We start from the raw sequence: 24925 nt of genomic DNA on the forward strand, positions 1-24925 counted from the left end.
CCTGGAGTGGCCAAGCCAGTCTCCAGACCTGAACTCAGTATAAAATTTTTGAAGGGCACTGTAACTTGAAAAATGAAAGATCTGGAGAAGATCTGTATGGAGGAGTGGACCAAAATCCCTGCTGCAGTGTGCAAAGTTGGTCAAGAACTACAGGCAACATCTGACCTCTGTAATTGCAAGCAAAGGTTTCTGTACCAAATATTAAGGTCTGTTTTTCTTTTATATCAAATGCATATTTCATGCAATAAAATGCAGTTTAATGATTTAAAAATTATACAGTGTGATTTTCTGAATTATTTTTTTTGATTCTGTCTCTCACAGTTGAAGTTTACCTACGATAAAAATTAGAGACCTCTCCATTCTTTGTAGGTGGGAAAACCTGCAGAATCGACAGTGAATCAAATACTTGTTTACCTCACTGTATTTTGATTAGCAGCTCTCTTCCCCTATTCAAATACCGTAATGAATTTTTTGGTAACCATAATTAATGCTAAGAATGGGCATTTCTCATTAATGGACACATTTCTTAAAAATTTGGTCACACTCCGATCTCTGATTTAGCCATCTAGTCTCATCATCAACTATCCCCAAAGCATCTACGTCCATTAACAAGTAGCCTGTATCCAAGTAGCCCCACTAATAATGTAATCCATTAACCTTGCAAGCTTTTTGTTGTGATCATTTGGAATATTACAAATATGAAAATAAGAGAAAATTGTTCAAGTCAGACAGACATTTATAGTGTATGGCAAAAATACAGTATTCATTGAAAACCAAGTAAGCAGATTATACATTTTTATTTAAAGTAATATATACTAAACAATGTTTAACAACATGAAGTCCACTTGTATGACAACTTGAATGAGTGCTGAACTGGATGAACTGGATGAACTGTCTGAGGCTGAGGTGAGAAACCATCTCAAGTTGGTTATGTGTTTGGTAATGTATGTGTCTTTACAATGGTAAAGACAGTAATGGTATGTACAGCAATGTGATATTTGTATTAATAATAACGGACTTTGGTAGAATTGGTTCCTGGCATGTGTAGTAGGGGTTAGTTGGCATGGAGCCAGGTGACAATGGGCCAGTTGACCATGTAGTGTTTATTAGGACCAATTTCTTTGTGTGCAAGCGCTCCCCTACACTGTGTTCCTTCTATTGGTTATTCGCCATGCGCATGGATACTTCAGCAGAAGTAATCCGAGTGATATTTTCACATGTGAACTAAACCTCAGAGTGATCCTGATTATTCCGTCCACCAAGGACATAATAAAATCATTGGTGTTTATTATGTCAGGATGTAATAAACCTAAGCCTAGGCACACCTGTGCAATAATCATGCTGTCTAATCAGTATCCTGATATGCCACACCTGTGAGGTGGGATGGATTATCTCGGTAAAGAAGTGCTCACTAACACAGATTTAGACAGAATTGTGAACAATATTTTAGAGAAATAGTTCTTTTGCGTATACAGAAAATGTTTTAGATCTTTTAGTTCAGCTCATGAAAAAGGGGAGTAAAAACAAAAGTGTTGCATTTATATTTTTGGTCAGTGTATTTCTGTGTGACAACTGGTTTGGGAGACGTCTTTCCGAGATCATTTCTACACGCACTGCCAATGAAAACGACTCCCAAGTAGCCCTACCTGCTGCTTTTTCAAAGTCTAGATTTCTCATTATTCGTCTTTGCTTTTTCTGGGTGTTTCTGTCAGACTCTTCGAGCTGCAGGAAAGACCTACATGATCTTCTTCGTGCTGGTCATTTTTGTGGGCTCTTTCTATCTGGTGAACCTTATCTTGGCTGTGGTGGCCATGGCTTATGAGGAGCAGAATCAGGCCACCATGGAGGAGGCAGAGCAGAAAGAGGCTGAATTCAAGGCCATGCTGGAGCAGCTTAAGAAGCAGCAGGAGGAGACTCAGGCCAGTCTCATTTTCAGTGATGCGTATACACACATTTTGGCATATGTTAAATTGCTTTTAATTACAATGTGTGACTGATTCCTTTAGGCTGCTGCTATGGCAACGTCTGCAGGTACAGTGTCAGAGGCCGCATTAGAGGATGAAGGAGGGGGGCACTTGTCTCGCAGCTCTTCTGAAGTCTCCAAGCTCAGTTCCAAGAGTGCTAAAGAGCGACGTAATCGCAAGAAGAAATGGCGTCAGAAAGAGCAAGAGAAAGAAAAGGGAGACAGTGAAAAGGTCGTCAAGTCTGAGTCTGATGATGGCAGTAAGAGAAGCACTATTCGTTTTCCAGGTACCCGGCTGGGGAGGAAAACATCCATTATGAACCAGGTGAAGTTTGTAAGAAAAGAAATTCATACATCCTTCTGTTTTCTGAAATAATCAGGATAAATGAGTAAAATCAAGAATTTAGTGTGTCCCTGCTCCCTGTTTCACCAGTTCAGAGAACTACTACTGGGACCTCCTGCGCCTCTTGCTTTTAGTTGATAAAAAATAATTCTTTATTGATACCTGATCATGCTCAAAGTCAAACTCATCTGAGATGCACTACACTGGTCAAAAAAAAAAAATCTTGCATGGACTTTGAGAACTGATTTAAGGTTAATATGGGGTGCTGAATCTGAATCTGAGCTCAGATTTCCTCTATCACATTGGCTCTTAATTTTGAAATTCTTTATTGTCTTTGTGTTGCTATGAACTTTGTGGCCAAATTATAAGAACTATGGCATTTGACTCATTCTTACAGAAGTGTTTTTTTTTCCTTTTCTTTTTATTATTATTTATGCACACCAACAACACCAGATCAAATTCCTTGTATGTGAGAACTTAGCAATAAATTTAATTCTGATTCGGATGGCTGGAAAATCTGAAATCATCATATCACCCCCCCCCACCACCACCACCAAAAAAAACCATGCCCTCAAACAAGTAGGTGTAGGCAAAATGGGAAAAAGAGTTAGGGATTATAATTACCCCTGAAAAATGGATAAACATAATTAACACACAAATCACAACTACCGCTTCACAAACATGGAGGGACTTCTCATGGAAAAATTCTATTAGATATTTCATAACTCCAAAGCAAAAGTCCAAATGGACTGGGACAGAAGCTAAATGCTGGAGGGGATGTGGCTGTTGTGAAGCTGATCACACACACATATTTTGGGAATGTCCTATTCTTAAACCTTTCTGGGACAGTGTTCGTGGTGCTGTCAGAGAAGTCTTGTGTTATGATACTGAATTCACATGTTTGTCTTTTTATTTGGGGGATATGGACATAAGTTTACCCAAAGGTGATCGATACCTCTTAAAAATATTTATGGCAGCAAGTAAAAAGGCTGTAACAAGGCGATGGCTATGTGGGGAACCTCCTACTATTGACCAATGGGTAACAATCATCTCAAACATCCAGTGCATGGAACGCATGACTTTCAGTTTAAGACTCCAAAATGACAAATACGATGCTCTCTGGGAAAAATAGGACATGTATCTCAAAACACAAGGTGACAACCTGTTTCATTCTTGATGTATGGTTTGTAAGAATAATTATATATATTGATCTCATTACCTCTAGTACTGAACGTATACGCTCTCAACCTTTGTTGCTTTTAAGTGTTTTATATTGTGTTTTGCTTAGCTACTGTTTGTAATTTGTTGCCTTTTTTTCTGAAAAAAAAGCTAAATAAAAATAAAGTTTAAAAAAAAAAAAAAAAAGTAGGTGTATGCACATAATATGAGTACACAAAACAGTAACCACAACTACCCATCCACATGGGGGTAGTCCTACAAGCGTGGAACTGTGATGAGCACATACTCAACCCTTCGGGCGAACTTACAAGGACTCAACATTCACTTACTTGTCAGTTTGACTTTTGAGAAATTGGAGGTGAAGACAGTGGCTGACATTTCCGCTCCTTTGATAAATTTTTTTGCAACACCCACTTTCTCTGGCCTGTGACATTATCCCACTGATTTTGTGGAAGTCCCTTCAAGATTCTCTGATGATGAAGGAAGACAAGTCAGGGGTTGATACTACAGCAAAATGATGACTCAAAACTTATTAATTGCCTGTTTTTCACTGTTTTAGAGCAGCAATTTATGGAGTACAAAGGTATAAAAATATATTCTCCTGATGCGTTTCATGTGTTGTTGTTATACAAAAATTTTGGTGCGATATTTCATACTTATTACATATTACAACAAATCTGCTCTATACTCATAAACCAGCCCTCATGAGATACAAGAAAAAAAAGGGCTGATCAATCATACACTTTTCCTATCGATTTTACTGCCCTGAAAACTGGCAATAAAATCAGTGCGATACAAATCTTAAAACAGGGCGAAACAAAAAAGACATTAAAAATACCAGGCTTTGTATCACCCCGCTTTTCATCCAGTCAGGAGCCTCCATTTCTCAGCCCCACCAATGACGCACCCCATTTTGCGTTATCCTGGTGACAAGTGCAGGATCCCGATAAGGGTCCAGATCATTTCATTCAACCATTATGTCTGATCAAGGTGAGAGAGTTTTAGCCTCCCTAGCAGGGAGAATTCTACAACTTGAGTCTCATACTGAAGTTGTGAGACATCAGTGAAAAACAGGCAATTAATAAGTTTTGCGTCTGTCGGTTGCATCATTCGCCTGTGAGCAGGCTTTGTGTGAGCAGTGGTCCACCCCTCTCGTCTGATTTTTTTATTGCAAATAAAATGTCTGAACGATTTGGAGCTTTGCTGCATCAAATTTTTCCAGAAACTGTGAGAGACCTCCAGGTGGACACCATTCGGAAAATTCAGATGGCTTTCAGGGACGATTTTATGGGGATTACACAGATTAAGGAGTGCTCCAGCCAGTTTAAAGACCACCTACAACGGCTGAGAGCGCGGTGCACTCTGAGCGCTGATCGACAGGCTGAAACCCCGTTGAAACAACCAGATCATTTCCAAAGTGAAGGCTTTGTTGATCCGGGATGTCGTCTAACTTCCACAGAAATGGCAGAAGACGTGGACATCAGCACTTTTTTGGCACATTCCACTGTTACAGGAGGTTTTGTCATGGAAAGAGAAGCGGATGGATGCGCCACGGAGCCGCTCATGGCGCTGGACAAAAGCACCTCTGTGTTGGTCTCACAGGATGGCTTTCAGACGGCTTTCGGTGGCTTTTCACTCGTGTGACTATCCGAGAAATTGTGGATGAGCTAGAGATGCCAGAACATGTCCTGTGAGGCTTCATCACAGCGTTGTTTTGCGCCATGCGGCTCCGTCCCGACGCGCGAATTTCTCCACTCCTCTTTCTATGACAAAAACTCCTGTAACAGTGGAATGTGCTGTACATTTCCAAACTGGACGCAGTGTTGATCCGGGACATCGTCTGACTACCGCAGAAATTGCAGAAGACGTGGACATCAGCACTTTTTCGGCACATTGAGACAGATGTGCGGATCAACAAAGCCTTCACTTTGGAAATGATCTGGTTGTTTCAGCGGGGTTTCAGCCTGTCGATCAGCGCTTGGAGTGCGCCGCGCTCTCAGCCACTGTGGGCGGTCTTTAAACTGGCTGGAGCACTCCTTAATCTGTGTAATCCCCATAAAATCGTCCCTGAAAGCCATCTGAATTTTCCGAATGGTGTCCACCTGGAGGTCTCTCACAGTTTCTGGAAAAATTTGATGCAGCAAAGCTCCAAATCGTTCAGACATTTTATTCGCAATAAAAATCCGACGAGGGGGTGGACCACTGCTCACACAAAGCCTGCTCACAGGCGAATGACACAACCGACAGGCGTGAAAAAACTCACGCATGCGCACGAAGGTTCAAGCTTGGCTGATGCAATCACACGTGATTCAAATCCATATGTTTTTTGCAAAAAATAAAACGGTCGGATAGTTTTCTAACAGACCTCGTACATATTTACATGATTTACCTGCGTTATTCGTTCTACATGATTCATGTGTATGATTATTGTTCTTTATTTTTGTTGTAATATGTGATAAATATGTTATTACATGTCTATGTATCGCACCCTGATGCAGGGTGTGATACATCAACAGACGTGATAAGGTATACATATTCCTACAAATTTATATGCACATGTGCACAGCAAGTTTTGCATTTAACATTCAGAAATACACATTAGTGTTATGGTTAGGGTTAGAATAAAAATAAATATCAGCCAAAGTTTTGCTTTTTTCATTAGTCATAATTTCAGTATTCATTATTGCAGTTAATTGGATTCATTTATATATATTCATTTATATATTAATTTATATATATTCACAACACATATGGTGGTAATCTATTAGAAAATAATCACAATTGCTTAATCAATAGTTTTCTCACAGCGTCGGTTATTCAATTCTTATGGCTGTCTTTGTGGAATATGGCATAAATGATGAGGAAAATATGAAATAAATGAAATATCTGCTCTCTTGTAATTTTGAGTTATTGCAAAAATGCAGTTCTCAGATTGAGCACAATGGCAAGAAAGGTCTATGTTCCTCCTTTCAACTGAAATTCTGTCTTCATCTAAGAAGGATTAAGTCACTCTGATGAATGCATGAATTGTCCATTGTCAGTGTTGGTGTCTGCAAATTACACAGCAGCCACTAATGTGTTGTGATTTTTAGTCAGAGGAACACAAAATTATGTTGCTAACTGTTTGTACTGTTAGGGTGTATTTAGTGGATGTATTTCCTTTTGCAGTAATTGATTGTGACTTCTCCTTTTTCTGTGCAAACTTAATTTTCCGCTTGCCCTTCTCACCTTGTTTGTTACTTTTTTACTTTGGTTAGCAAAGTGAAAAAATCTTCCATACTGATTCCTTCACTTGTCTTTTTTCCTCTTGCTCTTCAGTCACTTCTCAGCATCCCGGGATCACCCTTCATGTCACGTCACAACAGTCGCAGCAGCATCTTCAGCTTCAAAGGCCGCTCCAAGGACATGGGATCTGAGAATGAGTTTGCTGATGATGAACACAGTACAGTAGAGGAGAGTGAAGACCGAAGGGGATCTCTTTTTATTCCTTACCGCCGCAATAGCTACAGTGGCTACAGCCAAGGTTCATCACGCATCCATCCACTGGCACCCCACTCTGGAGGGAAGAGGAACAGCACAGTCGACTGCAATGGCGTGGTGTCTCTCATCGGTCCTGGGCCTGGCAGACGGCTTCTGCCTGAGGTGAAAATAGATAAGGCAGCCACTGATGACAGTGTAAGGACGTCCATGGGACATTGATACAGTCTAGGCATGATGGTGGTGGCCTCGGCCTCTGCAGCTTCCCCTTCACAACCTGTTCCCCTTGGCTCATGTTCGTCTTTTTCCTGTCCTAAATCCCAGAGCTCCTGTTTCCTCCCCTGGTCTTTCAATATCTAATTCTGCCTTCTCACTAGATTGTTTTTCAATTTCATCTTGTACTGTTGATTAAAATTCCACCCATATCTAATCGCCTTTTACAATGCCCTTTTTAAAACAGCCTTATGAGGCACTAATCCTCTTACAGCTGTAACGGTATCCACTGCTTAACCACTATCATCATTCTAATTTCATGCAATACCTGTGCAGTAACTTCATACAATATCAGCCTTCATGTAAATCTCCAAGCTTAATCGTATAACTCTTTCAAGATTTAAAAAACAAATGTTTTGTACACAAATAACACCCATTTTCTACTTTTATTTCTTTTATTTGTAGGGGCTACCAGCTTCCAGGCCCATGCTGTATTCTTTACCTGTTTTTTCTACTTCAGTCTTTCTGTCTTTTCTTTTTCACCATTACTGACTTGTGCCTCCCTTTCTTTCCATGGTCTCACCTTATACACCTTGGCTAAAAACATTGACACTCTACTTTCTCGAACTCCACACACTTCATGTTGGCAAACATTTCCAGATAGTTATTTAAAAACACTGGATGCAAGATATTTTTAGAATTTTGTTTCCTGTGTCAGATTTCCATTGAGTTAGAGGTTTACATGCACCATGTTGATTGCCTCTTTTAACAGATGGAAGATTCCAGAAGTTGATTTAATTAATTTTCGAAGTTTATGAATAAATATGTGGCATAATTTGGGGGTTCATTGGGCCACCTGTGGCTGTATTTAAGATGCTACCTGCAGGACCAGTGCCTTCTTGTATTTGAGACCAGGAAAGGAATTCTAAACATATAAACCAAAAAGGTCTGACCAAAATTTTGCCTCTTGACAAGTTAGGTTCTGCTATATTGTAATGTCATGTCCATCTCAAAGATTCAAGGCACCACAGGAACTTTACAGTCTGTTATGCAAAAGGATATGAAGCTTGGAGTGGCACAGACTCCAGCATTGATGAAGGAAGCACAAATTAACACCTAGGAGTCAATGAACTTTCTAAAGGTCTCAAGGTCCAACAGAACCTTAGGGCCACAACTAAGGCTCCCTTCAAACATAACAACGTTAAGTGAAAGAAGCAGAAACCGGAAGAAAATCTGCAAACAAAAAGCAAAATGGGGAACCACGAAACTTTCCTCCTGTTGTCAAGAGGGACACGCGGTCAGACAGGCATGCACAATACAGCAGCAAAGGTTTCGTGCACGCTCGTGCACATGCACAAACACAGTTTGAGCAGCTGGAGCGTGTGGCACCACATCATGCCGCTGCAGTGGAGAAAAAAATTAAAACCACACACCATAAAAAAACACCACAGTTTATAATATTTAATTCCTCTTATCGAGCGAACAATACAAGTATGAACCTTCTGTTCCTTTGTAGATAAGCCATGGTCACAGACATACAGTCATGAAATGACATGAATGAAGCAGTGCACTCCCATCATGTCCACATCTGCTGGCCCCACGCACGGGTTCAGCAAGCAGCACGCTGAAGGACACCACATCATGTGGACCATAGCTTATGTGGGTGACGTGACATTCAGATCGTCAGCTGAGTGTACACATGATCAGATGGTCCTTTTTACATTGAACAAGCTGCTGATGTGCACACTGACATGGTCGCTCCAGCCCGTGGCATTCGCAATATATGTTTTTATGTATTTCCACGTTAGAACAGCAAGCACACGTATGCCCCTCACAGTGTAGAGTTGTATTGTCATGTCCTTCAAAACATGGTATGTGTTCTCCAGCTGTGACTCACGGGTTCAAAGATCTCAACAGCTGCTGCTGTGTGTGGCCATGCCCACCTGTTCGTTCAGACAACAGAACAAAGTGTCACTCTGTTTCTTTCTTCTGTGATTATTTATTATAGTTATTTATGAGGTAATTATGAATGTAGTTATTGTAGTAATTATTTATATACTTGTCCTGGCTCTGTTCTCTGTGTTTTTAATGGAACACGTCATGTGCACTGAGTCATTATTGCCAGCTGTCACTGAGTGGGTGGCTGATGATCAGCTTAGAGGCGCCTTGCTGTGCCATGTGTGCTCAGATGTGGCTGGTCTGTACATGTGATCGTGTGTCTGTACATACATATCAGCATGTAATGAAAGTGTGCCCCCCTCCCCCATGCATGGCACATGTGTTGAGGGGCGGAGCTGACACAATGGCATGCCACATGTGTTGGGGGGGGGGGGGGGGGAGCGATACACATGCAAGCCACATGTATTGAGGGGGGAATTTGGCACAGCCACACCCATGTGTGTTGCTTGGTGATGCCACACTTGTGGGGCACTTAGACAGTTTTCACAGACAGCTTGAATGCTGTCAGCTGCTTTCTATTATTGTACCAGGAGTGCAAATAGCCCCGCCTGTCCAGCTAGCAGTGTTGGATGTTGGATGCACCTGGAATTTGGCTGACATCTGCCAAGATGGGAATTGAATGGGCACTCGCAGGGCACTCGCTGTCTATCGGCTGCTAGTGTGCGCAAATGGTTGTAGCAACAGCTCAGCGAGGTGTTTATGGCGGCTCTGATTTTTCACGAGTGGCATTTGACTCTTTCTTTGCACGCCATTCTGCCTCAATCATGTTAAGTGTGAAGGGGCCCTAAATACACTCAACAAAAATATAAACGCAACACTTTTGGTTTTGCTCCCATTTTGTATGAGATGAACTCAAAGATCTAAAACTTTTTCCACATACACAATATCACCATTTCCCTCAAATATTGTTCACAAACCAGTCTAAATCTGTGATAGTGAGCACTTTGCTGAGATAATCCATCCCACGTCACAGGTGTGCCATACCAAGATGCTGATTAGACACCATGATTAGTGCACAGGTGTGCCTTAGACTGCCCACAATAAAAGGCCACTCTGAAAGGTGCAGTTTTGTTTTATTGGTGGGGGGATACCAGTCAGTATCTGGTGTGACCACCATTTGCCTCATGCAGTGCAACACATCTCCTTCGCATAGAGTTGATCAGGTTGTCAAGTGTGGCCTGTGGAATGTTGGTCCACTCCTCTTCAATGGCTGTGCGAAGTTGCTGGATATTGGCAGGAACTGTTACATGCTGTCGTATACGCCGGTCCAGAGCATCCCAAACATGCTCAATGGGTGACATGTCCGGTGAGTATGCCGGCCATGCAAGAACTGGGACATTTTCAGCTTCCAAGAATTGTGTACAGATCCTTGCAACATGGGGCCGTGCATTATCCTGCTGCAACATGAGGTGATGTTCTTGGATGTATGGCACAACAGTGGGCCTCAGGATCTCATCACGGTATCTCTGTGCATTCAAAATGCCATCAATAAAATGCACCTGTGTTCTTCATCCATAACAGACGCCTGCCCATACCATAACCCCACCGCCACCATGGGCCACTCGATCCACAACATTGACATCAGAAAACCGCTCACCCACATGACGCCACACACGCTGTCTGCCATCTGCCCTGGACAGTGTGAACCGGGATTCATCTGTGAAGAGAACACCTCTCCAACGTGCCAAACGCCAGCGAATGTGAGCGTTTGCCCACTCAAGTCGGTTACGACGACGAACTGGAGTCAGGTCGAGACCCCGATGAGGACGACGAGCATGCAGATGAGCTTCCCTGGGACGGTTTCTGACAGTTTGTGCAGAAATTCTTTGGTTATGCAAACCGATTGTTTCAGCAGCTGTCCGAGTGGCTGGTCTCAGACGATCTTGGAGGTGAACATGCTGGATGTGGAGGTCCTGGGCTGGTGTGGTTACACGTGGTCTGCGGTTGTGAGGCTGGTTGGATGTACTGCCAAATTCTCTGAAACGCCTTTGGAGACGGCTTATGGTAGAGAAATGAACATTCAATACACGAGCAACAGCTCTGGTTGACATTCCTGCTGTCAGCATGCCAATTGCACGCTCCCTCAAATCTTGCGACATCTGTGGCATTGTGCTGTGTGATAAAACTGCACCTTTCAGAGTGGCCTTTTATTGTGGGCAGTCTAAGGCACACCTGTGCACTAATCATGGTGTCTAATCAGCATCTTGGTATGGCACACCTGTGAGGTGGGATGGATTATCTCAGCAAAGGAGAAGTGCTCACTATCACAGATTTAGACTGGTTTGTGAACAATATTTGAGGGAAATGGTGATATTGTGTATGTGGAAAAAGTTTTAGATCTTTGAGTTCATCTCATACAAAATGGGAGCAAAACCAAAAGTGTTGCGTTTATATTTTTGCTGAGTGTAAATGGAGTTGGAAACATCAAAGACATATCTGTTATGGTAACTTGAAAGGCTGTTGACCAAAGAGGACATTTTTCTGAAAACTACATTTGAAAAAAAAAATTTATAGTTGATCACCAGAACAAAGGCCAAAGATTGTTTAAAGTCAGTTTTGGACTGATGGTTTGATCCTTTGTTGACGTCTTTTCGGTCATCCTAATGGAGTGTGTCGTGCTTGATTTATTGTCAGTCAGATGATGTCACATTTCTGTTCGATGCCTCTAACTGCTTCATCACTTCCTTAGTTGTCATCCTGAGGTTCTGGTGGACCTTTACAACAATGGCTTAATTCATGGATGTTTGTTTGGTCATGTTTCCTCAAGTCTGTGTAGTCACGTGCCTGTTACTAACTCACTCATCTTCAACCACTTACCCCAATTTAGAGGTCGCTGGGGAGAAGCTGGAGCCTATCCTAGCATTCATAGGGCATGAGGCGGGGTACGCCCTGGACAGAATATGTGCAGTTAGAGAAAATGGACTTTGAAAGCTCTTAGCCAAGGTGTATGAAAACGTATGACCTCAACTGTTCTGCTCTCCAAATGTAGCATGGTTTTGTGAATAATGAGGTCTTGAAAGTTTCCATGTTGTTTGTGACATGCATGCTAACGCATGCAGTTTAATTATGTCTATTTTTGGAGTATTTTTTAAAAATATCTGTTGCACATTGAAGGATTAAAGAGTCGGAAGTAGCCAGTGGGCTAGCTATGGGCCACGTGCACCCACCACAACTTGACTTTAGTATATTTTTCTGAACGTTATTGTCTGAAACATGAAATGGAGAGGTTACAGTGAATAAAATGGGATAAATAGGGTGTTCTCACTCTCTTTAGTGGGGTAGTCCCGTAGAGGCCTAGAAAATGTTCTAAATGCTGTCAGAAGAACAAAATTTAGTATGTGTGTAAGTACCAAAAAATCCATATTCATCAAACAGGCAGACACTGTTCATACACATGTCAATAAGTTCAGCTGTTGATAAATCCCACATGTGTACAGAACATGCTCATGCTTGTTCATGATCGTTTGCATTCAGAAACATTTGGTGCCTGGAATAACGGCTAAAAGAGCAACGAAAATAAACTTTTGGAGATGGACATCAAGGTGTTTCTGTCTGGTCACAACAAAGAGTCAAAATATATGAAAAATAAATAAAGTAAATGTGCCACTAGGTGGCGACAACCCATATCCCGCCACCAACCATTCACTTATGGTGTAATTTTGTTTGTTAATTAAGACATCAAAATCACTTATGGGCATAATTTTCACAACCTATAATAAACTTCAATATGTACACCACATCAGGGAGCATGAAACTTTGCAACTAATAGAATAAGCAGATAATTATTTATTGTTACATTTTTCACAGAATCCTTTGTGTCCCTGTGACATCACCGGCTGCCATCTTACCAAGGCTCCCGTCACACTAGAACACAAATGCCGTATGAATCACACGAGTTAGCAAAAAAACAAAATGTGGTTCGGAGCAGGCTCAAATGATTTGTGCAGGTCGCATGTGACACTGCACAAAAGATGAAACATGACAACATAATAAAATAATGAATCCAGCAGGACACTCCACAATGCTGGCAGTATGCAGCGTTTGCTGAAAGTGCTCTCTCACTCGAAATCAGCTGTTGGGGGGCATGGCAGACAATCGCTGTGCTCCGCTGTGTGCGTCTCTCTCTCTCTCTCTCTCTCTCTCTCTCTCTCTCTCTCTCTCTCTCTCTCTCTCTCTCTCTCTCTCTCTCTCTCTCTCTCTCAATTTCAGTGTTCTTTTTCAGTGGAGCTTTATTGACATGGGAAACATCATCAATCAGTGCAATTTGAATGCAGCACGAATTGCACAAATGTCATTCGAATGTCAATTCGTATGGCATTCGTGCTCTAGTGTGAAAGGGGTATTAGATAAAATATTTTCTAATGAAATTTGAGCAGCAAAAATGGCATGGGCTCATTTTTAATATAAAATTCCAGGAGGGTAGCTTTTGTCTTTGTGCCTTGCTTTAGCAAGCGGAGATTAAGGTGCTTGCAGTTGGTCAAAAGCTGCTGTTTAGTACACATCTTTTGTAGGTTTTATCACCAATGATGCTACACGTGTTTTTCTAACTTGAAATAATTCTGAATTCTGTAGTTATTCATTTGAGGAAATAAAGAACATCTGTGGATGAGGTTGCATGCTCCCTGTTCTACTGCTAGATGCTGTGCATATGCATGGCACACTACGTATAATTTACAAAGCCTGCATGATGTCACCCATAGATTTACTGTCATGACCTGGAACAACCTAAATGACACCCTTGCCTGGGTGTTGCCATGTTGAGAGCACCACCCTCACGGATTCACGATGAACTCATTAATGCAGCTCAGTGTGTGATGAAAAAAGGCTGAACATGCCCCTTTCTTCGAGTCTGAACCACCAGCTAACAGGCTAGCATTGGTTCAAGTGTTTATTAAATCATATTTTTGGGGACTGTGTGGTGATTCCCCTAATGGTTTGTTTTGGTGTGAACCGTAAAAATTATGAACCACTGATTTTCTCAGTAATCGTGCATTACGTGGACCTAACAAATGAGTCTACCAACAGTTGTTAAAAGTGCTAACACCGTTTGCATACAACATTAAATAAGACAGGAGTGTCACTTAGCATGAATATTGCAACAGACATCTTAGATGATCTGTTAGGGTGTTTCACCACACAGCAAGCCAGTTTGTAATAAAATGCTCCAAAAAAAACAAAAAAAAAACACACAGCAACAACATAACAGCGAGTGGCTGCTGCCATGGCCGGAAGCTACGAATGGAGGAGTCACTGGGCTCAGGCTTTGCCACTCAAAGCAACCATGCCCTCAATGATACAAAACTTTATGGCTTTAAATGTCTTAAACTAAAAAGTTTGAAAAATTCACACCCCCACTCACTTGTGACAGAGGAGGAAACTATTTACAGAGACCACAACCGTTTTTTGTACCAGGCTGTAAATATGTATATTTCTGCTCTGAAGTTGGGCATTTTAAAATGGATTCCTATGGGAATGTGCTCTGTTTTGGAGCCAGCTTCAAGCAGCCAGTCAAGGAACTGCACTTCCAGAATGGGGTCAAAATATGGGATCCAGGTTTACCTCTCAGTTTAGACACCTTTCTAAGTCCAAGTCCAAGTTGATAAACATCTAACAAGTAAGGTGTCATCTGAAAGTGTGTTCATTGTACAATACTCAGAAATTATAGAAATATTGTAATGGATGGCTTCTTCTTCTTTGTCTTTCGGCTGTTCCCGTTAGGGGTTGCCACAGCAGATCAATCGTTTCCATCTCACCCTGTCCTCTGTATCTTCCTCTGTCACACCACCTGCATGTCCTCCCTCAGCACACACACAATATGTCTACCTTTCTCCTCTCCATCATATCAATCAGCTCTCTCCCTTTACCAGTCATACTGCCAACATTCATGGATGGCTGCTATACATTATTATCACTTTACCGAGGCGTTGCTAGGCCGGTATCGTAGATTTACGTCGACGCTGTCTGGCTATACCCGCCCGCTGTGCGTAAACAAATTACATCATAGCGCGCAGCCCAAGAACTGGCCGCAGAGGGGGAAAAACTAAAAAGGCAAGAAGTATGTGTTGGTCCCAATATGAATATTCTGAATGATTTTTCTCATGGATAGTATGACAATGAACAGCAGCCACAGCAGCCAGCTTGATGGACGCATTGCTGAATTTGGAGAGCAGCGCGCGCCAGCCGACACAACAAAAGTTAAAGTGAGCCAACTTTTTATGTACGCGTTACGTGTTGTGTATCTCAGTAAAAAGTGATAATAATACAAATAACATGCTGTTGTCGTGCGGTATGCATTTTCTGACGGTATGCATATTCACCCTCGTCTAACTCGGGTGAATATCTGTCATTGTGGGCAACTGGGCGTGAACGTCGGGCCTCTGAAAATGCATACCACCCTCCAAAAGCATGTCATTGTATTATGTTACCATACCTTTGAGGCCAGTTCATGTTCAAAAATATACAGCGGTCCCTCGGTTAACGCGGTTCACCTTTCGCGGCCTCGCAGTTTCGCAGATTTTTTTAGTCCAATTTTGCATGCTTTTTTTTTTCTTTTTTTTTTACAGCGCATTGTGTTCTGCGTCCTCATCAAGCAGGCCAGTCGTGGCACCGCGAAGGGAGAGTACGCGCATTGTGTTCTGCATGTCTGTTTATAAGAATGTTGTCGCCCAGAAGAAAAAAGAGCGCCAACAACTACCCATAACTCTGTTCTTCACTCGGAAAAAGACACCTGCACCGAGGTGTGACTCGGTGGAAAAAGGCGCGACAGCGGCGTGGCGCCAGGATGAAGAGGTGCGATCAGAGGAACTGTGAAATACTGGTCAGTCATTATTAATAATTTCTTATGTTTCCAACCTCGTAGGTTGATCATTAAAATTAAATTCGTTAGTTCTTAAAGCCATCATAATTATTTATAGGAAAACGTTCTATTTATATTTCTCAAAAAAATGTTTGGGCCTGAAAACAGGTTGGTCTTATTTTTCTACTAAGGTTTGAACTTTGAGAGTGTTTACACACGAGAGAAAAGTGAGAAAATGTTAATGCCTGTTTGAGAAAAGTGTATAAAGTGTGTAGTGAGGGGTTTTACAGCCTTAAAACGTCTATAATGTAAAAAATAACGCTGACTACTTCGCGGATTTCGCTTATTGCGGGCTATTTTTAGAACGTAACTCCCGCGATAAACTAGGGACCACTGTACTTCCAAAACCAGTTTTGGTTCTTTCTCCAAAACAATATGGGACATTTATGCTCTTGTGATTACTGAGACATGCTTCTTTGACATATCATTTGTTGTCATATCTTGTAAAGAAATTAAAGATAAAAGACAACATGGATTACACCAAAGTGCAATTTAAATTTTGCTGTTTATGAATTAAGTGTAGTACTGCATTTATGACACACACACACACACACATATTCAGTATTGTACAATGAACACACTTTCTGGTGACACATTACTTGTTGGAAGTAAGGTCCTATAAACTGGCAATAGATGAAATATGGTGAAATATTGGGTTGATATTGATTGACGCTTAGCCACTTATCTGATACCCCCCTAAACTTTATCCCTATTTATCCCAGTTTATTCATTTTAATTTCTCCATTTCATGTTCCAGACATGCCAAGAGGTAAAAAATATATAGTGAAGTCAACGTGTGTGTGCGCGCACACGCATGTGGCACATATCAAGCACAAGGACTAAAAGTTGAACTGTAAATTCTCAAATAAAAGCTAAGAAATATTTTCCTATGACTTTATAACAGAGGAAGTAAAAAAAATAGACTGTCCAATATTGTTGGCGATAATAGCCTCTGTGGCAGAGTTAAATTAAACCACCGGCCCATTTGAGAATTTACAGTATGTTTTTACAGTGTATTGTATGGTATTTGGTGGAAATAAAGAGAAAACATTGTCTTGAAGAACTGCAGATTGCAAAGAAACAATGATCTGCTCTGAAATATTGCTTTTATCATTTTGTTTTTCATGTTCTGAGCAGTTGGGGCATCGTTTGTGTTTACATAACTTCAGTGCATGTGTTTTATGTATACGCATTCATGAGCATGGTCTCTAACTGACATTGTTTTTGTCTCTGAGTACAGACTACAGATGTAGAGATGAAGAAGAAGCACTCTGGTTCTCTCATGGTGTCTGTGGATCAGCTCAACTCCTCCTTCAAAGGGAAGGACCATGCTAACAGTCAGATGAGTGTAGTAACCAACACACTGATAGAGGGTAAAAATCATTTTTACTCTGCGAACCACTTGTTTTTATTTAATTTATTTTATAAATTTTCATTCCATACCATTAAAACCCACATCTGCTTATGAAATGAAATCCATATAAGTGTATAGATTCAACAGTAAAATAAATATGCATACTAGGGTGCCCATGAATTTTTTTATAAGGCTTTAGGCTCACCCTCTAATTATATGCCATTTAACATAAAATGAAAATGCTAAATTTTGTTAATAAAAATGTAATGGTAGCTCAATGCTCACAAACCTATATTTGTTGTTTTTTTTTAACTGTTAAATAAATGTATCAGCAGTCACTCTAAATAATCTGTTCTTGGAAGTTGACAGCTACCTTTGCACCCATGTGGCCTTGTTTGAATTTGGAAAATCTTACCAGTGTTTTTCTACCACTTGAAGAATGTACTGCCTTTGATCTTCCTAATTGCTCAGAGTTGAAAGTTTTCATAAGTGTGATGCCACATTCTGCCACATCATTCACCACTTTAAATAATAATAATAAAAAAAACTAAGAAATCACATGTACATAACTATTCACAGCCTTTGGCCAACACTTTATCGATGCACCTTTGGTAGCAATTATAGTCTCAAGTCTTCTTGAATATGATGCCACAAGCTTGTTGCACCTATCTGTGGGCAGTTTTGTCCAGTCCTCTTTGCATCACCTCTCCAGCTCCATCAGGTTGGATGGGGAGCGTTGGTGTACAGCCATTTTCAGATCTCCCCAGAGATGTTCAGTCAGCCTCGGGTCTGGGCTCTGGCTGGGCCACTCAAGGACATTCACAGAGTTGTCCTGTAGCTACTCCTTTGATGTCTTGGCTTTGTGCTTTTAGGATCATTGTCCTGTTGAAAGATGAATTGTCGCCCCAGTCTGAGGTCAAGAGCGCTCTGGAGTAGGTTTCATCCAGGATGTCTCTGTACATTACTGCATTCATCTTTCTGTCAATCCTGATTAGGCTCACAGTTCCTGCCACCGAAAAACAACCACCTAGCATGATGCTGCCACCACCATGTTTCATTGTAGGGATGGTGCCTGTTTTCTGCCTGGCATTCACGCCAAACAGTTCAATCATCTCATCAGACCATTGGTGGGCTGCCATGTGCCTTTTACGAATTCCCCCATCACACTAGACGCCAAATGAGTCCGAATGCCGCCCGAATGGAAATTTGACCCACATTAACATTGCGCAATCAAACCTAAAACACTCAGCGTGTCTCTAAACGGTGGAGTAGCGCATGCATCTGAACGGGCTATTATATCCATGATAAACCTTAGATTACCGATACATTGTCATGCCTTCTCATGGGTTACATATTGTATGTGAATTATGATGATCATCATAGCTGCAACACTACGTGCAGCTGCGCGGCGCCTGCTGATGCGCCACGGCGAGTCATATGCACTGTGCGGTGCCCCACACTGCAGCTGACTGGGGTGTCACAGCTGTCAAACACATATCGTGACTTGTACACCATCCACTTGTATAGCCACCGTTGTGGCTATACAAGCCACAACGGTGCACCTGCATTGGCAAGCCATCAGGACATAAATAAAAATAAACATTCACCTTTGGAACAGCTTCAGGTGCGTCCCACAGCCGCGGGGCACCACGTACACATCTGAATGGGCTGTCATATCCATAATAAACCTTTTATCACAGATACATTGTCATGCTCTCTCATGGGTTACATAATGTATGTGAATTATGATGATCATTATAGCTGTAACACCATGTGCAGCATGTGGCACCCTGCCCCACAGCGAGTCAAAGGCTCTGCATGGTGCGCCAGTTACGCCCATAATGAGCATGATATTACAGATTCATTGTCAGTCCACCTCATGTGTCAGAAGATGTATCTGTGATATTATGTTATCATGGCTGTAACACCCTGTCCAGATGGCCATGCTGCACATGAGAACGCGGTGTCACAGCTGTCATAAACACATAATGACCAATGCATCTTCAAAACCGTTGCAACAGTTTACCAAGGCACTACAATGTAAATAAAGTAAGTACTCAAAGTAAGTAATCACCTTTGGAACGGCTCCAGATGCGCTTCCCACTGCATGACGACCACCTGCCACGGCGCAGCCATCAGCTGTCATGTCATCCGTGTGACATGGATGCGAAATGGGATGGTAACATCCACTGTGATCACAGGGCAGATGCACCGTCCACCACAAAATAATTATTTTATATGACACTGCGGTGCTCCTGTGTGGGCCCACATCATCTTATAGCTTCAGTGCGTGTGCGTGTGGCTGGATTATCTGATTGCCTCGGCACTCCTGCATAGGCTCATATCATCTGGTCTGGTAGGCGTGCTTGAGCCCATCTGGACAATAAGTGGCAAATAAGGCAAATAAGTGTTTGATCACCAAAAAATTCATTGCAGTATTTGAACAGGGGAAGAGAGCTGTTAATCAAAATACAGTGAGGCAAATACTGTGAGGTAAATAAGTATTTGATTCACTGTCGATTCTGCAGGTTTTCTCACCTACAAAAAAATGAAGAGGTCTGTAATTTTTATGATGGGTACACTTCAACGGTGATAAACAGAATAAAAAAAAAAAAACAGAAAATCACATTGTATGATTTTTAAATAATTAATTTTCATTTTATTGCATGAAATAAGTATTTGATCACCTACTGACCAGCAAGAATTTTGGCTCTCACAGACCTGTAAGTTTTTCTTTAAGAAGCCCTCCTATTCTGCACTCTTTACCTGTATTAATTGCACCTGTTTGAACTTGTTACCTGTGTAAAAGACACCTGTCCACACAGTCAGTCAATCACACTCCAACCTGTCCACCATGCCCAAGGCCAAAAAGCTGTCTGATGACACCAGGGACAACATTGTAGACCTGCAGAAGGCTGGGATGGGCTACAGGGCAACAGGCAAGCAGTTTGGTGAGAAGGCAGCAAATGTTGGTGTAATTATTAGAAAATGGCAGAAACACAAGATGACTGTCAATCTTACTCAGTCTGGGGCTCCATGCAAAATCTCACCTTGCGGGGTAAGGAAGATTCTGAGAAAGCCCAGAGCTACACGGGAGGACCTGATCAATGACCTGAAGAGAGCTGGGACCATAGTCGCAAATATTACATGAGTAACACACTACACTGTCATGGTTTAAAATCCTTCAGGGCATGAAAGGTCCCCTGTTCAAGCCAGCATGTGTCTAGGCCAGGTTGAAGTTCACCTGTGGCCATCTGGATGATCCAGAGGAGGCGTGGGAGAAGGTCATGGGGTCAGATGAGACCAAAATAGAGCTTTTTTTGTATCAACTCTACTCAGTGTGTTTTGAGGATGAGAACAACCCTAAGAACACCATCCCAACCGTGAAGCATGGGGGTGGAAACATCATTTTTGGGGGTGCTTTCTGTAATGGGGACAGGACGAATGTACCGTATTGAAGGGAGGATGGTGGGGTCAGGTATTGTGAGATTTTGGCAAACATCCTTCCCTCAATAAGTGCATTGAAGATGGGTTGTGGCTAGTTCTTCCGGCATCACAATTACTAAAAACACACAGCCAGGACAACTAAGGAGTGGCTCCGTAACAAACATTTCAAGGTCCTGGAGTGGCCTAGCCAGTCTCCAGGCTTTAACTCAATATAAAATCATTGGAGGGTACTGAAACTCAAAACCTGAAATATCTGGAGAAGATCTCTATGGCGGACTGGACCAAAATCCCTGCTGCAGTGTGTGCAAAGTTGGTCAAGAACTACAGGAAACATCTGACCTTTGTAATCAGTGTGTGTACTGCAAGAACTTTTAAAATATGACTGGAGAGGAAGGAGTGAAACCGAAAAAGTGACCAATCGCAGCCTTTGCGGTCTCCGTTATTTTGCAGGTGCACGTCAGGCTCTAGAGAGGGTTCGCAGCCACGCAGAGGGCTCTGATTTAAAGCGGTTGTCTTTGGTTCGCCACACACCAGGGATATGTCTGAAACTCAACACCATATTACAGCGCAGGCAGCAAGCAGCATTTTGTTAATAATCACTGGCCTCGAATAGAGGTCTGCCTCATTTAGGCACCGGGTCTGAGAATGGTTTAGAAAAAATAAATGCCCAGGCTTTTAGTCAAGGAAATGCGGTACACACTTTCCTCCAGTCAGGTAGTGACAGTGCTCAATTTCAGTTCGTACCTCTATTGCGACTGGGAAATCCCAGACTGCTCTGTCCGGTACATGCGAAGGGTTTTAATGGAAATACATTGTGATGGGATGTAACGGTTTGTCCAATGTGAGTGAAAATCCGTTATACAAAATCCGGTATATACAGTGTTTATTACATGGAAAAATATACTGTTACATTGGGACTTTTGCTTTTGTCTGGTAAGTGCAAATATCTGGTTTATACGATGATGGTTTAGGCAAGTTTTACTTTATTTTGTTTTTGATGATTAAATAGTTGCAGCTGTATGTAGTGGTCATGTGTAAGGGCCCCTTCACACATAACACGATTGAGGCAGAATGGAGCTTGGAGGAGGAGTCAAATGGCACTCGTGGGAAATTGGAGCTGCACTTGAAGGCTTCGTACAGCAGTCACCACATTCATTCCAGCATGGCACATGCACTCTATATTCATGTGTCGCTCATGCTGGAAACCTATTTGAATGGCGGCCATGATGAGGTCGCTCTGCCATCGGATCATATTCGCAGCATTTGAACGGCACGTCATGTGCAAGTCGGACATATCGTACTGCGGCTGAGCAGCTGCACGAAATCATCATCCATGTCTCCGTGGCTTGCTGGCTTAATTTTTTTCCTGGCTTTAAACAGTCATTTTCACACCGTGATCCCACTTTTAACTTTGTGTTTGTCCATTTATTTCGGCAAAATTGCTCCTTTGCATGCATGCTGCTGTTCTCCATTCACGAACAGCCGCTTCTGTGCTCCCTCTCACTGGCTTCCTTTCCATGTGTGGCTTGCTGGCTTTATTTTTTCCCTGGCTTTAAACAGTCATTTTCACACCGTGATCCCAGTTTTAACTTTGTGTTGTCCATTTATTTCTGCAAAATCGCTCTTTTGCATGCGCGCTGCTGTTCTCCATTCATGAACAGCTGCCTCTGTGCTCCCTCTCACTGGCTTCCTTTCCATCTGTGGCTTGCTGGCTTTATTTATTCCCTGGCTTTAAACACAGTCATTTTCATACTGTGATCCCACTTTTAACTTTGTGTTCATCAGTTTATTTCTGCAAAATCGCTCTTTTGCATGCACGCTGCTGTTCTTCATACACAATGAGGTGGCCGCTTTAATTATACACCTGCTGCCACAACTCATGTGGATCACTTTCACAAAAAAAAAAAAGATTTCTTCCACAGCTTACAAGTCACTGTGAACTTTTAACTTTGTTTTATATCTTCAAAATCGGTCTTTTGCGCGCTCTCCTTCTGTCTTGCTGCACAGCTCTGTACTGTTTTTCGCGGCTTCACTAGAGTTATTTAAACACACATCCACTTTCACACAGTCATCTAAATTTGAACTTTGTGTTCGTCCATTATTGACTGAAAAATCACTCTTTTGTGAGCTGGCGTTCTGCCTAAATGCTCCTTTGGAGTGTGATGAGTCACTGCCTCAGTGCACAGTGTGCACATACAGCAAAGCTCATGTGATCCATTAAAAATATTTTAAATCAACCATAGACATACCTTTACAGCAAGGAACTATTTTATCAAGCTATAACAACATTAAAAATGGCTACCATAAGCTGTTCCAGATACATTCCACATGGAGCAGGAAAGAGAAGAAAAAAAAGTGTCCAGATGAAAGAGTCCTCTGTGATTCCAGAAGCGATTAGAGGTGTTTTCAGCATCCAAGGTTTGGCAGAAAATGCTTAATCTGCTACAAAATAATTATTTTATATACAGTGTCCAGTGCCCAGAGCAGGTGGAATTGTGTACACAAGAGGGCAGCCACTCCAAAAATAGCCTCTCAGGTCCTGCATAGCTGTCAGGCGTTGGGATAATGGGCTTTTAGCAGACTCGTAAGCACCACACACATGCCTCAAAGTCGTCGTAGTACCTCGTACACAAACTGCCCCATGCTGTTGTTACTAAATTTTGAACGTCTTGAAATTAGCACCAGCTCAGAGAGGAGCCTCTTTAACTGCCTTTAAGAGACACTCAGAGCCACTATTCTTCCACGATAGTAGAAGAAACCCTCTCATAGCAAAGAAAACATGCTGTGTGGCTCATTATTCAGCCTTCATTATTTGGTGGGACCCAGGCTTAAGGGTCCTTGGGTAAGGTTCTTAATCCCCTAGTTGCTCCGGGTGTGTAGTGAGCGCCTTGTATGGTAGCATTCTGACATCAGGATGAATGTGAGGCATTATTGCCCTTTGATCGTCTGATGCAGATGGAAAAGCGCTATACAACCCCTGGCAATCACCGGCCTCGGAGGATGTTCATTCAGTTGTTTAATTTTGTAGAAAAAAGCAGATCACAGACATGACACAAAACTAAAGTCATTTCAAATGGCAACTTTCTGGCTTTAAGAAACACTATAAGAAATCAGGAAAAAAAATTGTGGCAGTCAGTAACGGTTACTTTTTTAGACCAAGCAGAGGGAAAAAAATATGGAATCACTCAATTCTGAAGAAAAAATTATGGAATCATGAAAAACAAAAGAACGCTCCAACACATCACTAGTATTTTGTTGCACCACCTCTGGCTTTTATAACAGCTTGCAGTCTCTGAGGCATGGACTTAATGAGTGACAAACAGTACTCTTCATCAATCTGGCTCCAACTTTCTCTGATTGCTGTTGCCAGATCAGCTTTGCAGGTTGGAGCCTTGTCATGGACCATTTTCTTCAACTTCCACCAAAGATTTTCAATTGGATCAACATCCGGACTATTTGCAGGCCATGACATTGACCCTATGTGTCTTTTTGCAAGGAATGTTTTCACAGTTTTTGCTCTATGGCAAGATGCATTATCATCTTGAAAAATGATATCATCATCCCCAAACATCCTTTCAGTTGATGGGATAAGAAAAGTGTCCAAAATACTTGTGCATTTATTGATGATGTAATGACAGCCATCTCCCCAGTGCCTTTACCTGACATGCAGCCCCATATCATCAATAACTGTGGAAATTTACATGTTCTCTTCAGGCAGTCATCTTTATAAATCTCATTGGAACGGCACCAAACAAAAGTTCCAGCATCATCACCTTGCCCAATGCAGATTCGAGATTCATCACTGAATATGACTTTCATCCAGTCATCCACAGTCCACGATTGCTTTTCCTTAGCCCATTGTAACCTTGTTTTCTTCTGTTTAGGTGTTAATGATGGCTTTTATTTAGCTTTTCTGTATGTAAATCCCATTTCCTTTAGGTGGTTTCTTACAGTTCGTTGACTCCAGTTTCCTCCCATTCGTTCCTCATTTGTTTTGTTGTGCATTTTCGATTTTTGAGACATATTGCTTTAGGTTTTCTGTCTTGACGCTTTGATGTCTTACTTGGTCTACCAGTGTGTTTGTCTTTAACAACCTTCCCATGTTGTTTATATTTGGTCCAGAGTTTAGACACA

At 41.8% G+C, this 24925-nt stretch overlaps 1 protein-coding gene across 1 annotated transcript in view; it reads left to right on the forward strand.

The window, feature by feature from the left end:
* LOC117507030 (sodium channel protein type 8 subunit alpha-like) overlaps positions 1-24925 on the forward strand; it is a 195911-nt gene that overhangs the window by 91884 nt on the left and 79102 nt on the right. The window contains 4 exon segments of the mRNA XM_034166715.1: positions 1713-1919; positions 2007-2288; positions 6804-7160; positions 17231-17363. Coding sequence (XP_034022606.1) covers positions 1713-1919; positions 2007-2288; positions 6804-7160; positions 17231-17363 — 979 coding nt within the window.

Source organism: Thalassophryne amazonica, chromosome 3 (assembly GCF_902500255.1).
Source record: "Thalassophryne amazonica chromosome 3, fThaAma1.1, whole genome shotgun sequence".
In the NCBI taxonomy this organism is placed as follows: domain Eukaryota; kingdom Metazoa; phylum Chordata; class Actinopteri; order Batrachoidiformes; family Batrachoididae; genus Thalassophryne; species Thalassophryne amazonica.